The sequence below is a fragment of the Engraulis encrasicolus genome, chromosome 20 (assembly GCF_034702125.1).
Source record: "Engraulis encrasicolus isolate BLACKSEA-1 chromosome 20, IST_EnEncr_1.0, whole genome shotgun sequence".
NCBI lineage: Eukaryota > Metazoa > Chordata > Actinopteri > Clupeiformes > Engraulidae > Engraulis > Engraulis encrasicolus.
In genome coordinates, this window is record NC_085876.1 from 13,070,819 (window position 1) to 13,089,128 (window position 18,310).

Below are 18,310 nucleotides of genomic sequence, written 5' to 3' on the forward strand. Positions count from 1 at the left end.
TTTGAAACAACACATTATATCTGGCATTTACTGTATGTAGTCGCTGCTAGCCTAAACTGTCAGTAGGTACTGTGTTGCATTGCGGAATGGGGCTTGTATCTTTGAAGAGTACCACCACCATCACAAATGTCTTACTATAATTATGCCAAATTTTTCAGTTATGTCATAAGGACGTTGCAGGATTTTTAACAGAGTTATATGGGAACTGTAGAGTATTGAAGTAAAATTCTAAAATATTTTATTGTTTTCTGTCCATCATACACACATGCATAACAACGTGCTTTCCATGTGAATACACAGTACAACGAAATTACACTCACCACACATCACTGTTTTAAAACCAGATGTTTATTTTTTCTGTGATGTCACAAGATCTTGACAGGTGGGTAACATTGGGGGGTTATTCCAAGAACATGGTTAAACTTGGTAAAGATCACCTCTACAGAAAGGGGTAAACCTGCTCATAGATAGCTTACCTGCATCATTTGAGAAAATGAGGGTGTCAGGCTCCTGTATTAGCTGATGTAGGCCTACCTCCAGGTGAACTTAACCGGTTCGTTATTGAACCATGTTCTTGAAAAACAACCCTGGTCATATTTCAGTAGGCTGTCACAATGGTGCTTGCTTACACACAGGCAGGTACAGTATGTGTGTGACAGTCATAATAGTGGGTGTACCATATGTAATCTTTACAAGGCAAACTTCAATCACTCCTAATATGGTCCCCCAAAGAACACAATAGTATCCGGCGATGCTTGGAAAGAAAGAAAAAAAGTTGGCGTTGAAATTTCCACTTCATCCTTCCCCATAGAATCTCCATTTCACTCCAAAACAATCTGACAAAGGCTTCCACTCTGAACTCTTGAGGTATCTGATAGTCATGGCTGGACATGGTTATGAAATATATTTTTATTTATTCATAAAGATCTACAGTAAGGCAGTTAAATTCCAACAAGGTCAGTTGGTATTTCAATAGTTTGTAATAGATTTCTTAAATACATCTCTGTAACACATGTAACACAAATGCATCCCTCCAGGTCTACTGGACTATTACAGTAATCAATGTAATGAACAACCCCCCCCCCGTGGAGGAAAAGCACCTTCAGTAGGGTTGGGCGGTCTTCAAATCTTGATATTGTCGAACCTTCTCTGTATTTTAACCCTGATCTACAGTATCACCTTAACTTTGAGATGGGCAACTTTCATGACGAGTAGGACAAACATTTTTCATTGCCGCCATCAGAGGACCACATATTTAGACTATGAGAGAAGTTATTTAATTAATTATAATAAAAAGTATTAATTATTAATAGAAATTATTATTTTATATACTCTATATAGTGTATATGATCGTTTATTGAACCACTACTTTTCAAGATTCTCGATAAGCAACAAAGACATTTGTTTTTAAAAGTGCAAAATACTCACATTTACTGTAATGATTAAAAATTAATAAATTAGGGGTACATTCCATTAGCCTTACGTCTTTCCTCGACCTGTGCCTGAGGCCTCGCACTTTGCAGATGCCCTGTCACCCTGTACAAAAACGCAAGTTTCCCAGCCGTCAGCCTAGCTACAGCAACTTTTGGGAGACTTTCCCCTTTCATAATCGCAAAAGCAAATGAGAAAATGACCTTTGAATTGCACTTTTGCAAAATACTGAAATAATCAAACTTCTGTCGTCATAACGTGTTGCGACATCATCATGAGGCCACAACACAAGGGAGGATGGGAGTTAGGATAATGGAAATGACCCTCTGTCTAAGGGCTGCACTGAGTGAGGGAGTGGGCCGTATGAGGCAGTTTCCTACAGGTGCCCATCTCTGCCTTAGCTAATGTAGAATTAGTTTACAGCTTGAGCCTATATACTGTACCTACAGTGTGCTATTGTAGGTCCTTCAACGCTGCAGAGTTATTAAAATGACTTTGAAGCTGGTACCCTTGCTAACCTTTTAACCCCTCAATGTACCTTATAACCGTACTACCGCCCAACCCAAGCATTCAGAAGCCCTCAGGTCCTGTACAATGGACATGAAGGTGGGTCATCTTACATGTCTCCTTGATGGCACCAACCATCTGAACATCTGATGGCTATCAAAGCAACAAGTCTTGGCCATTGTAATGCTTAATAACAGTCCGGCCTTCACAGAAGGAAAACACTTCACTGCATTCACAAGTTGTCTTTGTGACAGTCAATTCATAAACTTTCAAAACACAGCACCAAAGCATAATAATATGGGGTATATCTCTTTGAGGAATGACAGAATCTCCATTGACCACAATACTCCGGTGAATTCTGATCACAATGGGTCTTTTCCATATGATCAGAAATCTTCCAACACTAAACATCTCAATGCATTCGAAGCAGGTTTCAGAGGCATACTGGCATATACACACACACTCCTGTTTTCTGCATGATAACGGTAGTTGTGTACCCGTTTCGCTTCAAAACAGAACTTATACAATGTCATGGTGAACAAGGCTAATCATGGCATGGTTTGTGATCGGTCACAAATAACTAAAGACAAATTAGTCAGATCAAAGATGTGAAGGAAAAGATAGAAACGTGTCTCAACAGTCTTCTACTATTCATCTGAGATTTTTTTTCTTCTTCTGTGAAGTGTTCACTGACAACAGAGTTTACAATAGCAGCCTAGACTACGCAATACAGCAGCAAAACGTTTCATAGATTTCTCAAGGTATTTCGATGCCACAATTTGACTACTAAGATGCAGCGGAAGATGGAGAACGACTATTTTTTTGGTATTTTAAAGAAGTAATCTGCTCAAGCACACCGCACCTGCACCTTGTGCGACTTCACAACCACACAAAAGTCATGTACTTGTACTCATGTACTGTAAGGTCTGTAGATAACGATAAGACAATGGTCCCGTTTCAATTGGTAGCTTATAATTTGGCGCTGTTGCGGGAATGTTCACCGAAGTATTCCGTTCCTCTTCTCAGACTTTCTGTCTACTAGGCCATGTTGCTCTCGTCAACGCTCACCTCGCACACGTCGTCCTCGCACGGCCCTCGGCTCATGCCCAGGCCGAAGATGCCGGAGCCAAGACCCTGGGCACCGATGCCCAGCAGGGACACGGGGCCAGCCATACCCAGGCACGGCATGGAGCCACCTCCACCTCCACCTCCACCAGGGCTGGGCTGATGATGTGGAGACCCGCCGCCCAGACCACCTCGCCCCCCGACACCGTTCCTGCCTTCTGAGCCCACCTGCATGGCGTCGGATTGAAGGGGGTGAGTCGGGGAGAGGCCCTGTGCGTCTTGGGAACCCCCAGCCTCCATGGAGCTGCCGCCTCCTCCTCCTCCGCCACCACCTATCCCTCGCCTCTCGCACTGGGAGCGGTGCCGCATGAAGCTGTCGCGCCACATGAACTTCTTTCCGCAGCCGCTGCAGACGTAGGGCTTGAGGCCCGTGTGCGTCTTCATGTGCTCCGTCAGGTGGTGCTTCATCTTGAACTTCTTGGCGCAGACGGGGCAGTGGAAGGGCCGCAGGTCCAGGTGCATGTTGATGTGCCGGTCGCGCATGCTCTTGTGCGTGAACGTCTTGCCGCAGTGGCACATGAACACCTTCCCACCCGAGCCTCCTGCTCCTCCCGGGGCCATGGCGTCCAGCCCCTCCAACCCGCCCCCCTGCCCGGACAAGTGGGCCGCCCCATGCTCCAACCCCGGGCCCTTCAACGCGGACCCGGAGAGACCACTTCCCATTCCCAGGGGGGAGGAGGAGTCCAGTGCGGCTTGACTGTACAGTAGGATCTGGTTGCCCTGCATGTCGAGGGGGAAGAGCTGTGCCCTGGCGGCGGCCGACTGAAGGGGGCCCAGCAGGGCGGAGATGGAGCGGCTGCTGCTGCTGCTACTGCTGCCCTGACCCGTGTGGTCCAGAGGGTGCTGCTGAGACGGGTGGTCCAGCAGACCGCTGTCATACTTGAGGTAGTCTTCAGAGGACTGGCAGTAATCAACCTGGACAGAAAGGAACACAAAAACTGATTTGATTATTAAATCCCACTCCAACATAAGAAGATGTAAATACAGTATATCACGAAAGTGAGTACACCCCTCACAGTTTGTGTAGATTTCTGAGTATATCTTTTCATAGGAAAGCATTACAGAAATTTCACTTTGACACAATGATTAGTGACCTTTTCACAACATATTTAAACGCTTACATTTCTTGTTCACTCAGAAAAAAACAAGATTCATGAACAAGATTCAAAAAACAAGATCATGATATTCTCCATAGGATTGCATTCAAATCTCACACCTATTCACATCTATTTAAGTCAGGTGCAGACTCAACATGTAAAAGTTCAATGTAAAGACAGGTTGAAACGCACACAGATGACCTCCCTTTTAATCCCTTTTCATTTTGAGACGATTCGGGCCAACCCTTCTCTATCGGATTTTAATCTGGGGTGTTCTCACTTGTACTCACTTGTTAGTACATATTCAAACATTAATGCCTGTATTTAGTTTTTTTCGGAGTAAACAAGAAATTTAAGCGATTAAATATGTTGTTAAAAGGTCTCTAATCATTGTGTCAAAGTGAAATTTCTCTAATGCTTTCATATGAAAAGATATACTCACAAATTTGCAAAAACTGTGAGGAGTGTCACTTTCGTGATATACTGTATAATAATATTAAAGTAATAATAATATTGATGTAGTAATAATAACAGTAAAGTCAATGTTTTGCAGCATATGAATACCCCGTCAAATCTGACCAGATTTCTCAAAACCACACTGTGGGCCAAATCCTGCATTCTCCCTCTTCCCACAATGTGTTACTCTCCGTCATTTGCTTCCACATTGTCAATTTTGTAGGTTGCGATCATGAAAGACTAATTTAGAAAACTAAAGATAAATTCTGTACATAATACTAAAAATAAACTACTAAGACAATTCCAACCAACCTGTGTCTCCATTTCTGCTTCGGCTCGGCTGCTGAGCTCGTCGGAGAGGGTCCTGACGTTGGAGATGCTGAAAGCCCTCTCCCTCTCCAGCTCTCGCGCCCTCTCTCTCGCCATCTCCAGCTCCTTATCCTCCTCATCGTCGTCTTCCCCTCCTTCCTCCCCTCCGGACACCACGATCAGTTCGTCATCCGGACTCCTCTCCGTCTTCACCACCACCCACTGCTTGCGTGGCATGATGCTAGGCTGACTGTACGTGGGCCTCTTCTGCGGAGGAGGAGGAGGTGGTGACGGCGCGTCTCCGTCCTGGTACGAGGACACTCCGAAGCTGTCGCTGATGCCCACACCTTGGTCACACCCAGACAGTGACAGCTTCTTCCTGCGGTGGCGTCCTCGCTCCCGTTTCCTGGAGGACAAGTAGAGGGTATCGTCTTCTTCCTCCTCCTCCTCAAGACCCTCGTCTTCATCATCCTCGTCTCCCTCGATCAGGAAGGTCTCCTCAGAGCGCCCCGACGGAGCGCAGTAACTCGGGGTGGAGCTCAGTCCCTGTCCCTGTCCGTCCCCGCCACTGCCGCTAGTTGAAGCGGAGCCTCCACCACCACCACCACCGCCACCACAGTTGGCCTCTCTGGGGCTGAAGTAGTTGGTGCTGCTGGGGGATTGGCTCTCGCTGAGGGAGGGTCGGCCGTGGGACTGGTGGTGGTGGTGGGGGGGCTGGTGGTCTGCTGATCTGGAGTGGAGGAGCACCACGCTACTGCTGCTGCCTGAAGGGTTCTCCCCGTTTCCTCCGCCGCCCTCTGGGTTCTCCTGAGAGCCACGTGACACGAGAGCTGTGCTGCCGCCACCACTGCCGCTGCCACCTCCCTTAGCTTCGCGGAGCAACTCGGTGCACTTGTCGACGATGTGCCACATCTGCAGCACACTGCCCACCGTGAGGTAGTTGACGATGTCGTCGCGGAGCATGCGGAGCTGCCCGGTGTACGCGCACCTGAGAACGCTCTCGAACGCCAGCGGGTCCATCACCGCCGGGATGGAGACGGTGGACATGTTCTTCAGAAGCACCTGGACATGGAACAAGCAAAGACATGATATTTACATTACATTACACTTAGCTACGCTTTTATCCAGTGACTTAGTTATTTACAGGGTATTGCTTACGTCCCTAGGGCAATTTGGGGTTAGGTGCCTTGGTCAAGGGCACTTCAGCCATGGATGGAGATGTAGGGAGAGGTATGGGTGGGGTTTGGACCTACAACCCTCTTGATCTTAAATCCACCTCACCATTAGGCCAAGGCTGCCCAAAACATTGATGTAGCGATGTTGTTACAGGTCTTTCAAATGAAAATGTATATGGTGGTACTAAAGGAATAGGTGTGCACATTTGAAACACACACACACAGGACAAAGTTCTTTGGAAGTCTGCACACTTTTTTGCAATTCACATTTAATGTTTTGTTAACGCTTAACTTGACGCTGGCGTCATACGTATGAAGTGTCATAATGCAGTCATGCAGGTGTCATAAACATGACTGCATGACTGAAATTCGGTTATGACAGGCCTAACAATGTCATTTTTTTTCCATGACCATAAAATGTGCATCACATGGACCTTATGTTTGACTCGTTTTGATACTATTATGACACTGTTATGTCATACTATGACGCCGGTGTCAAGTAAAGTGTAACCAATTTTTCTACACTCCTGATTGCGAAATCAACCAGACGTTCCATCTGGTTCCATAACTAGGTCTGAATAGTTTTCCGTTCTCCTCATGGACATTCCATACAAATGTGGGGGAAAACAAAGACCTAGACATATTGGGCGGTAGTGTATTGCTTTCATTTTTGAGAATGAGAAATACAAAGTGTGGCGTGAGAGAATGAGAAAGGGCCCAGATGAGTGATCCCACTCCCAAAGAGAGTATAGGCTAAGACATGAGGGCACTGAATTAATTACTAGTCAAAAAGCACACAAGCCTGGGCTTTAAAAAAACAACACACCTGGTCGTGAAAGTAGGGGGACGATGCTGCCAGCACACAGCGATGTGCCTTGAAGACCTGTCCCTGCACATGGATGGACAAGTCGCAGAAGCGGCCCTCCTCTCGCTGCCGGTTGAGGCCATCCAGCACAGCTGTTTGCGCCGCAGGAAAGCACACCTGCACAACAGTGCCGCTATGGCCCTGCTCCATGGCGCATCACGCTTCACAGAACACGGTCAACGGCAACGGAAGATTATGCATGTCAAGAACGCGAAAATAGTGGTATAATTTAATTAATTAATTTCACTGACAAAATGCAAGAGGCATCATTTCAGAAATGGCAGCGTCCCGCCTCCATAGGTGCATGTTTACATTCAGAAATATTCATGCATGACGAGGACAAACTGAATCTGCCGATTTGAAGTCCACAGCATGGAGAATAAAAACAAGGCAACTGGTGTAAAACGCATTTAACAAGCAGCTCTGGAGGGATGGATGTCAAAAGTTTGTTAATGGCCGCCCACCACCTAAATAAACATAAAATTGCCGACCAACGCGCTTGCTGATTTGCCTTGCAAGGCACGAATAGGCTTCGCGTCTGGTCCTCACTTTGGGGAATCAGGATGGAACCGACAGTTTGCACAATCCAAGTTAGACGACATTAACGGTAGAACTATCATCTCTATCCATTGCGATATGTACACAGCGTTGATCCATCTTTTGCACGTCGCGCCGTGGGTCGTAGGTGAATCCAGCCCCATTGGCTAGCTGTTAGCTTACTGCTACACTGCTGTGCTATCTAGCTGGCTAAACTGGTGTCTGAACTTCAAAACTTACCTACTTTAGACGCCCGGTGTAACCTGTCGAGCAGTTAGCAGCTCGCTCTAGCTGGTAAACCAGTGGCAGCCTCCATGGTGGACGGAGGTCAGTTAATCCAATCGCTCTCTAGTTCTACATGCACAACGAAGGACACGAAGAAGCCGACACCCGCTACCTTTAACAGCAAATCAAAACTCAGCCTCGACCTGGCCGATACAAAGTAACGCATGCTTGTCTGGGCAGCGTCAAACGTCACTCACAGGCCAAGTTCATGATCAAACACCATTAGTTCTAGATTTATTTATGGACTTGTACAAGTGCATATGCCTGCTCAAAGATATGAAGAGATCCATTATTTTGTACACACATGCATCAAAAACAGTGTTCAACAATGTTTGAAGAAATACAAAGTATTCAGGCAGATGGGAGAGTAATGCAAAGGGTGATTTAATAGCAAGACCAAAGTTTTAATACATACATTCAAGAAATCCAAATTATTGGTAAAAGCAGTTAAAAATTATGCCATAAAAATAGAAGTGTCATATATGGTCACAGCTATATGCAGTAGAAATAAAAGTACCGTTATGGATGTAATTACAACACCAAGAGTATAATTATTACATGGCTGCAGAGCCAGGTAACACCATACTGCTAATTCTGTATACATTCATATCAGTGCTTTTACTTCTACTTTATACAAGTCTGTATGCATTCAAAAAAAACAAAATCAATACAGTTTATTTGCGGTTGGCGGATGCTGTACCAATGACACAGTCGTTGACCTGCAAAAGATGCAATACACAAATGTCAAACATGTGTACACTGTGCACTGACAATCTTAATTATATAATTATAAAAAGGAAGACGTTTCACTATGACTAAAACAGTCATAATGTCTACATTGTCTGCAAGACACTGACCTTTGTTGCGAATCTCAGCGAGTTGAGGGACTCATTGAAACTGTCAACTTCTGCAGCAATGTTCACGAACATCAAACTAGAAGAGAATTGAGGTGGAACGAAAGGTCAAATCCATGTCAGAGTATGCATGCAGTAGCACAGGTGCTGGACCACAGAGAAGATAACTGAAAGGAAATGATAATGGTCCGTGGACATGTGTTTTTGTATGATTAGTGTTGATGTCTAGTTCAGCATTACTGAGGGAGGACAGGATCCTTACGTTTTACTGTTGCCTCCCAAGCACTGCTGCAGTAGGTAGGTCAACTTGGAGTTACGGTATGGTATGTGGTTCTCCTAGAATAAAATGAGAAAGAAAAAAGGTTAGAGGCCGCACAGTGCTAAGTTTTGTAACAGCACTAGTTATAATAAAACTAATCTTAAATCATTTAGAAACCACCAATTAGCACAAAACAGAGGCTGATAGCTTCAAATCACTTTGGTTCCCTCCACATAGTTTCTTCTGGCCTTCTGATGTGAGGCACACCGTTGATCCAAGTTTTAAAAATGATCGAACTAAAAAAAAAAAAAACAATGATCTAATCTCCCATCCGACTTGTGGACACACGCTTCGCTGATGCGCCGCCTCCGGAGAAAACAATTACGTTTACGTTACAACTTTTGGGGGACATTTCCCCTATTCAACATTCCGATTGCAACCGAGAAAAGGACCTTGGAAATTATGCATTTGCAAGATATTGAGTCAAACTACCATCCTCAATGACGTCATCACGAGGCCACAAGCATAAGGGAGGTAGGGAGTTTGGATAATGGAAATGTATGCCACATGATGCAAAGCCCAAAAGTCCCTGATGAGCCACCGTACCTTGTTGGCCAGGGAGGAGATCACAATGCCCAGGTTGGTGAGGGAGGAGTTGATGGCGGTCATCTCCTTAAATCTCTCTCCCTGAGACTGGCTCTTCTGTACGCGCTCACTTCCGGCCAGATCCACCAGACACAAGCATGCTGCAGAGAGACAGGAAAGCCATTTTTTAAAAAGTGCACTGTGTAATATTTTTCAGTAGTTGATTTTCTTGAATGCATGCTGGCCATTCGCAAATGTTACCTTTTTCATGAACACTTACTACCCCTAGCAATTAGATTATTCATTATGGGAGAATTGCACGTTTCATTCATGAAAAGGTAGATATTCTCTATGCCTGCCATTTTGAATTTCCAGACATAGTCAAGTCAATTTTAGCTGCAAAACGTATTGTACTTTGGCCATGAAGGTAAATATTAGTTTATTATTTGGGAAATGCTCATGAAAAGATCGAATTTGGTAATAGACAGTCGTTTCAATGAGCAGCATAGTTCAGAAGGATACAGTTGAGAGGAGGGGTGCTCAGTTGCCACTGAGGTGCATTACGTAGTCCATTTTATATTTTTTAATACCAAGAGGGCGTAGGCAGGCTTATCAGGTCAAGGGGAAATTTGGAGGCTTACGATGAGGTCAAGGGGCGGCTTTTTCAGGTTGAGATTGAATCACTGGTCTAATCAAGGTCCCAAATGGTCATTGCAAGCGACTCAGTCAAAACTTACTTTGTACATTATAGAACATCAGTTGGTTGGTGTTTGTGTGTGTGTCTTGGGGTAGATGTGTAATTCAAATGTGTTGAGCGTTTGTCGTCTACATATTAAGGCAAGCATACGCCATTTGCTGCCCAAAAACTCAAACATAAGCAACATGAAGTTTCTAAGTAACTAAAATGGGTATTTTTAAATGTAAATCCTGAGATTGCGTACATTTGCACTTGGTGCCACGGTCTGTGTTCTTGCCCTCGATGTCCAGTTGGAAGACCGAGTGGGATCGGGAGGACTGGTCATTCATGCTGGTTTTAGCAGTAGACCGGTTCTGGTTGGCCAGCTCAATCAGGTTGTAGACCTGCAGATAAGACAGCAACGATACACTCAGTTGTTCTTAGGCCCCTCTGTCCAGAGAATACAATGGTGTGTACGCTCAAGATTGCCACGTTTCACACAAGTCACCAAAATGGCAGTGGAAAAAGTAGAAGTGCCAAAAATTTTGCCACTTGAGTCCCTGCTGTTCCACATCTAATTTTAGACAACTTGTGTATAATGGAGTTGAAATGAAAGTAATCCATCAAATGAGCTTTATTAACACGCTCAACTCAACAAAAATTAAGAGCAACGGGTGCTCATGCCATACGAAACATTCAAAAGAAAGGAGACAGGACAGCACTCCTAGTTGCTTCATTGCCCGTCAAGACGTTTCAGTCTTAGCTTCCTTCCGTGTCTGGCTCACCCTAGGAGTGTCGCCCGGTCTTTCTTTATAATTGAAACCCACCTGGTCCTCACTGGTGACAGCCTCGTAGGTCAGGTTGGTGACGGTGATCCCAGCGTTGGGGGTCTTCTTTATCTCATGCTCTAGCCTCTTGCTGGATTTGCCCTTGAAGAGAAGATCCCTCAGGGTCTCGTTGTAGATCTCAACAAAGCTGGCAGTGAAGGAATACTGGAAATGCAAAGACAAAAAATAATCCATACTTTTTTTTTTTTAAATCCACACATTTTCACCATGTTGCCATTAATAGGTGGCCAGTAATAAAGAGACACAAGTCATTTTAACATTCAGGTTAAACACTACATTCATGGAATATCATGCATGCATGTATAAAATCATGGAAATTCAGTTTAAGTCATTAGTGCGTCAGCCTGCGTCACATATAATTTGAGTCCATGGCGAGGAAAAGGAAAGGGTGCAGTGGTGCAAGTCTGCCTTTCAAACCGCAGTCTGTGTGTAATGTGCATTTATGCCCATTTCAAATGAGATAACTGCACACAAACAGCTCAGCACCACAGGCTCGAGTTTCCATTTGAGCAGTCATGCATTAAAACAATTTCCACACAGAATCCAGACTAAAACATTCCCATAGAGATCCTTGGTAGCCTGATAAACCAGACTAAATGTGAGATTGGATGTTTAATTTAGTCTGGCCACGATGAACGATACACCTGAAGATTAGGTGCGTTCAAGACAGCGTTTTTTTCAGACAGGCAGCCAATTTGCTAGGCAGCAAGCATGCTCACTGTGTCCATGTGAAGCATCCTGGTTAGAATTTCTGTTCACGATGCAGCATAGGGGAGTGACCTCTGCGCCGCAGTAATGTCACATGGCGTTAAACCATCGCGGGAACAAAAGTTTTGCTTAGCAGCCGCGCAGTACCATTGGGGCAACTGCTTTGGCATGGGACCTCCTCCATGCCGTCGGTAATCTACGGTGATTGGCATTCATCAATCTGACGTGAATTGCAGGTGTAGTCCACATGCTTGTGAGGCAGTTCACTCGCTCCTCCAAGTAGGAAGCAGCGTTTTTTATGTCTTGGAAAATCACGTTAGAAAAAACTGTCCAACTTGTTTGCCAAGCATTCAACCCCACCTTTATTAGACTAAGCAGATCTCGTGTTGATCAAGCATTTTTATGCTTGGTTGCGTCCGTGCCTATCGTTGATGAGAACAACCCCTTGTCTCTCAAACCGTACCTGTGCCTATAGGCCAACGCTCTGACCAATCAGCGCCATCTTTCATGTTGTTGTGCTTTCCCAGAGTTGCGGGCTTCGTTGCCACTCCCTCAAAACCCCACCCGCTTTGATTCAAAACAAATATCTGCGTTGTGATTGGTTTGCCAGATTCAGGGCAATTTGGCAGTTCACGGCTATGGATCACGGCTAGACCGCAGTCGCAGGTTAAAAAAAAAAAAATCAGCGCTAGTTTACTAGGCTAGAACCTTGGTATGAAACAGGCCTTGGAAGTACTGAAGCTGAGTAGTCAGTAGTAGTGTGTGTGTGTGTGCACTTTTGAGACCATGTATGCAACAGGAATTTCTACCTCCCAGCCCATGGCCTCCAGCACTTTGGCGGCCTTGAAGATCTGCTTGACGGCGCGGGGGATGACGCCCGGCTCCTCCTCGCTGCCCTCCATGGTGTAGGTCTTGCCGCTGCCCGTCTGGCCGTAGGCGAAGCAGCAGACGTTGTAGCCGTCCAGCGCCGACTGCACCAGCAGGGAGATCTCCTCAAACACCTCCTGCTGGGAGGCCGCCGGACCAAACACGTGGTCGAAGCTGAAGTTGTAGTTCTTCTGCGTGTCGCCGGAGCGCCCCGTGTGAGACTAGATTTGGGACACAAAAAAGCCAAGACAGTTAATATTAAGAAATGAAAAAAAAAATGTTTGTTTTTTTTGCACAACAGATTTTGACCCCAAAAGTTCTTCACATAAATAGTAAATTGATAAACAGAGGAAAACCCCAATACATTCTGCATATCACGAAATCTGATATCACAGTGACTGTGGACATCAAGAAAGTAACCAGTAATTAATAATGGTCTGAAACAAATGTGACTTCAGAGAAAAATCTAATTTCATCTTAAAAGGAAAATATTATTGGGGTTTGTTTGGAAAATAGTTGACAGATGATGTGTAGTTTTACCTCCTCTGACTTGGCCAGGACCACAGCCTTGTTGTCATGGGTCGGCAGCTGGATATGGGGGATTTCCGCCCCAACATCAGACAGCAGGGGCCTCACTCGGCAGAACACCCTGATGTTGCCCTGTTTCAAAAGAAAGAAATCATAAAAAAATAATAATGATAAAACACACACAAAACAATGACAGAATTATTCAGTAAATTTCAAAATAGCCTTTTCTCATGAAATACGAGTTTCGTAAAGAAATCTTCGTAAAGAAATGACATTTGCACTACAATCAAGTTGTATTTTCAGGGGACCTCGTTAAGGTGAGGTCACCTTCAATGTAGGCCTAAAGTGGAGGGCGAAATCCTGGTTTGTGTTCATAGTATTACCCTTGGAGGACTTAATAAAATTTCAAGTGGCCCTCGAATGAAAACGGTTCCCCTCCCCTGCATTAACCGAACCCACCTTGAGTTCTTGGATGGTGTTGTGGAGTTTCCGGCGCTCCATCTCCCCGCTGTACAGCTCCTCCTCCATCTTGACGATCTGCTCCTTGGCCTGCCGGAGCTCCTCCTGGGTCTTCTGGAGGACGTCCTGCGTATGCTCCAGAGACGACTTGCAGACAGACAGATGGCTCTGGAGACCAGGGCAAAAGGAGCAATAAATATACAGTATATATGATATTGATGCATGTTAATGCGTTTTTGTCTGTCTGGAACTTTTTGTCAGCTGCTATTTTGAAGAAACACTTATTCTTTATTTAAAAGACATAGATAGATAGATCGATAGATAGAAGAGAAACTTTTTCGTAGTAGCAGACGCCAGGGTGGTCCAAACACAGCTAATACTACTACTGTATTATAATGGATTAGATTGAACCATATTCATTGCAGTACATTCATTACCAATTCATTTGTGGACATTAGCTGTGGTTTTACCACCGGACATCCGAGTCTAACGTCATTGACTCTAGTCTAGCACAACGCCTTCACATCCCTACTCTATGAGGACATCCAGCAAGACTGTGCTTGAAACGATTGCTTCTCCAGCATCACAATGAAGCACGTTGGGCAGGCAAGGTAGAGTAAACATTTTCTATACAAAATCACATTATTCATCCAGTACCTGTGTTGTATGCAGCTCAGTTGTGAGGGCGTCTTTCAGGGACTCCACGGATCTCAGTTTGTCAGAGGTAGACTTGAAGTCCCTCTCCACGGTGTCGGCCCGCTGGGTCACTTGCTCCAGTTCTTCCTTCAACCCTGGCAGCACTCTGTAATGGACACGCATCTTTAGGCTATTGGCTGCCATGACAACCCAGTAACAAATAAAGCCATCCATCCAAGCAATGCCACACTTGTATAGTACACAATATGTCACGTCCCTGTACACATCAAAAGAGTGTGACGAAATAATCCTAGCCAAGGTGTATGTAATTGCAGAGATCTCAATCAAAAATGTAGCATTGCAACTAGACTGGCCCAGCCCGTCTAGTTTACTGCATGTATGCACCAGCGTTGCCTTACCACTTGTTAGGTCTCCTTTTCTAAACATTGGCTGATGTTGCGCACCGTGCATTCCCTCAAAAATCATTATTGTATTACATGCTGGCCCCACTGGTGAGGAAATCACAGATTGTGGCTTTAAGTAGGCTATATATAGTCATGCTGTATTTACTTGAGTTCAAGCTCGAGCTCTGCATTTCTCCTCTCCAGACGGCCGAGGTCCACCTTGGCGCGTGACGTGAAGCTCTTCAGGTCTTCGTTCTCCTGGCTGACCCCCTTCAGACGGCTCTGGTAGTTCTGAACCTTCATCTCCATGTCGCTGACTTTGCCTTTCAAGTCCCATGCTGCCCTCTTGCTGCCACCTCCTGTGCTTACTGCCATTGTCATATACAAACAAAAACCAAGACGTTACAAAAAAAACGTGTGATTGGTGTTTGGGTTTGTGTTTTGATTGAATAGAAACCCAATCAAGAGCGCAGCTGATGAACATTTGAGATCAAATGAAGTCAAGCCAACAATCATACATCAAACATACATGGTAATTATAACAGACAACACTGGCAGAAGTAACTTCTGTTTGTGTTTACATGCATTACAAAGAGCAAAATAATAATATATTATTATAATTTTGCTTTTTGTTATGCGTGCAAACAAAAACAGTTATGATGCAGTTTATTATTATTATTGTTATTATTATTATTATTATTATAAAACTGTTTTTTGTGAATATTGGGTAATATGATGCAGTTATAATAAAACTGCATCATATTACCCAATATTCACAAACGACGCAAGTGTGAAACTCAAACTTATTTACCTGCCATAAATGTCACTTACCGTAATATGACATTAGCATGAACAGAGGCATGTGCACACAGTAGAACTTAGCATTTAATATAATGTTTAACATTATCAAAAGAAGTCATTTAACTATGAATACCTTTGGCAACAGGGGCAACCCGTGGCTTGTTTACACCTGGCAAGAAAGGGAAAAACAAAATGGTTTACTTTAGTTTAGACAGGCAATAAACACCAGTTGTATTCATGAATATTGTACGGTTTTGCACAGCCAAGTTCACACAGCAAACAACAACCACCAAAGACCATTCTCCTCACCTGTTGCGGCAACACCAGCAACGGTAGCTGCAGCAGGACGTCTCACTGCTAAACAAACAGATTCTGATTAAGGAAAAGATCTAGCTTGGCTGTTGTGCCGCACCAAGCTCAGACAGAGGTAACCATCCAACAGAAATAAAATTCTTCGTCCATCAGTCCGTCCATCCACACACACCAATCAGTTTCATTCAAATCTGTGCCAGTCAGGCCCATAGTGTCTAATTCCATCTGGAATGACCACATCTATTAAAGGAGCGGTGTCCTCACCGGCAGGGCGTGGCACTGGGGCAGCCACTGGCCTCCTCGCCCCAACTACAGACGCTGCCACAATGCGCCTCGGAGGCTCCGGCTCGGCTTTGCGAATTTTCTTCTGTGAACAACCAAGCAACACGCAAACACATACTGTAACAGAAATCTGCAAGCTGCAAAGGACACTCAAAAACGGAGTGTCTCAAACTGAACTCCAAATGTCCATGTCATCAAGTAACATTGTGTATTGAATCAGAAGGTCATAGTATTTGACTCGAGAAGGGTACAGTCCAATCCATACCTGGGCAGGCTGCGGGTCCATATCGTTGCTTCCCGGATGGACTCTTTTGGAAGTCATCACGGGTAAGCGGGACAAAGAGTTCTGACAAAAATAAGACCAGCAGCATTTTAGTCACCCCTGGTGGAAACATTCTCAATCCTAAAATGCCACTGAGCCATGAAAGACAGGCCACTTCCACATTATAAATTCCATCACCACTACTCCTCAAAATCAGCATACTGTTCCACTGTGTCAATCACAACAGTGCATTGTGATGAACTACAAACCAACTATAAACACATAAATCATACTAATACATGATAGTTATCGAAATTGCAATCAACATTTTAGGTTCTACCTTTGCCTTTCAAATTCTGACTGGCCTAACACCAAATCCCTCATTGGTGTAGTTGTTATTACAGGGGGGAAACACATGATAGTTGTCGACATGCAATCAACATTTTAGGTTCCACCTTTTTCTCTGACTGGCCTAACACTAAATATCCATCATGTGTATGTAATTGTTATTACAGGGGGGAAACAGTAGGCTATAGCGAAATACAACCACATCCATAGACATGCATGCAAAGCAAAGACATGGAAACAACGAAGAGCGGTCAGGGTGGGATGAGAGATGACGTGTCTTGAAGCAAAAACAAAACAAACAATCATCCTCACGCATTTCATTAGCTTCATAACAAGACATCGTTTAACTTTAATCTGCTTAAGCATTTGGCGCCGAAATATACACTCACCTCTTTATTTGTTTTGTTGTTCATCACTTGCCTGCAATGTAAACCATTATGTAAGCCTCAAAAATATCAGTATCGCCATTTCATCACGTCCAAATAAAACACGGAAAGGGCCAAATATGTTAAAAACACGGCAGTTGCTAAGATGATGGTTAAAAAAAAGTCTAAATCCTTTCGGATATCTTTTCAACGGCAATGACACAGCTCCCCGTCACATTTTACGAATAGGCTACACATGCCAGGAATTACAGTTAATAACGCTGCAAGTGTTACTACCAACAAACATTATAACAAATCAAAATGTGTATTCTGTCATGCTGAAACACAGTTCGGAAGCGATAAGCTCCTCAAAAACACAGAAACACTCACTATATCATAGGAATAAGCAGCTGCACCCCAGTTATCTTACCATTTACATCGAAGTTGGGAAGAAATGCTAGCATAAACACAACCGTTTAGGTTTCAAATTTAAACTTTACCGCTCTCATTGGAGAACTGTGTCACCAATCCTGAACGAGAACGAAAGTCTGGGCGTGTCGTTTTCTTCTTCTTTGGATTGTTGTCGGGTTACGCTATGTTTGCGCATACCGCCCGCCACCTACTGGTTGATGGGAGATTCTGCTACCTAGAAGCCACTTATTCGGGCACACAGCTGTGTTTTTGAAGCAGTATATCTCAAAATTGCTCTTACAGGTATATTGGCGTCCCTTCCCAGCACTGCGTCCATAAGCAGATCATAAACAAGTTGCACTGTCTCCTCCTCCAAAGTACATCTCAGGCTACTGCCCTGATGTCACTGGGCAGTCGGGGTAAGCGGTAGGCGGGCGTCAGACTTGTAACCCAAAGGTTGCTGGTTCGACTCCTGACTCGCCGGGTTGGTGGGGGGAATAATTAACCAGTGTTCCCCCTCATCCTCTTTCATGACTGAGGTACCTGAGCATGGTACTGTCCCACTGCACTTCTCCGTTTTGGGCACCATTGGGGATGAAGCATAAATGCATCTGCCACTGTTTCAACACTGCCCTTTGAATAAGCACGTTCATTTCTCCCCAGCCCAAATGAACTGCTATATTGGGTTCTGCTGGCTTCTCTGACACATTTTTCCCCCTCTTTTTTTCCCTTTTTTTTGGCCAAGTTGTCGTCTGGGCTGTGCCGCCTCCGGAAGTGTTTCCTCCTCTTTGCCAGCAGCAGTATGTGGCCTGATCAAGGTCTGTGGAATTGCCACACTTGTCTGGAATGGTCACTCACTCCTGAGCATCAAGAGTTTTGTATTAGAAGCATATCATGTAGCATATCAGTAGTCTAAAT

General features: G+C 44.6%; 2 protein-coding genes across 4 annotated transcripts; both read right to left on the reverse strand.

Annotated features, from left to right (window-relative positions):
• Positions 1-345: 345 nt before the first annotated feature.
• zbtb22b (zinc finger and BTB domain containing 22b) lies at positions 346-7,882 on the reverse strand. Its single transcript, XM_063185428.1, has 3 exons — positions 6,927-7,882; positions 4,929-5,987; positions 346-3,978 (listed from the first exon to the last, which is right to left on the reverse strand). Exons 1-3 carry the CDS (start codon positions 7,113-7,115, stop codon positions 2,977-2,979), a joined length of 2,250 nt encoding a protein of 749 aa, XP_063041498.1. The 5' UTR covers positions 7,116-7,882; the 3' UTR covers positions 346-2,976.
• Positions 7,883-8,149: 267 nt separating this feature from the next.
• On the reverse strand, positions 8,150-17,495 carry kifc1 (kinesin family member C1). Of its 3 annotated transcripts, none has more exons than XM_063185438.1 (17): positions 17,412-17,495; positions 17,006-17,036; positions 16,272-16,352; positions 15,989-16,091; positions 15,722-15,766; positions 15,546-15,581; positions 14,778-14,979; positions 14,229-14,373; positions 13,572-13,739; positions 13,125-13,244; positions 12,527-12,805; positions 10,989-11,153; positions 10,427-10,565; positions 9,507-9,646; positions 8,904-8,977; positions 8,645-8,720; positions 8,150-8,506 (listed from the first exon to the last, which is right to left on the reverse strand). In XM_063185438.1, the coding sequence occupies exons 2-17, from the start codon at positions 17,027-17,029 to the stop codon at positions 8,462-8,464; spliced, it is 1,842 nt and encodes a 613-aa protein (XP_063041508.1). In that variant the 5' UTR covers positions 17,030-17,036; positions 17,412-17,495; the 3' UTR covers positions 8,150-8,461. The 3 variants fall into 3 exon arrangements, with proteins under 3 accessions (XP_063041508.1, XP_063041506.1, XP_063041507.1); XM_063185436.1 differs by having other exon boundaries at positions 15,722-15,769; XM_063185437.1 differs by lacking the exon at positions 17,412-17,495 and adding an exon at positions 17,372-17,390 and having other exon boundaries at positions 15,722-15,769.
• Between the last annotated feature and the right edge of the window lie 815 nt (positions 17,496-18,310).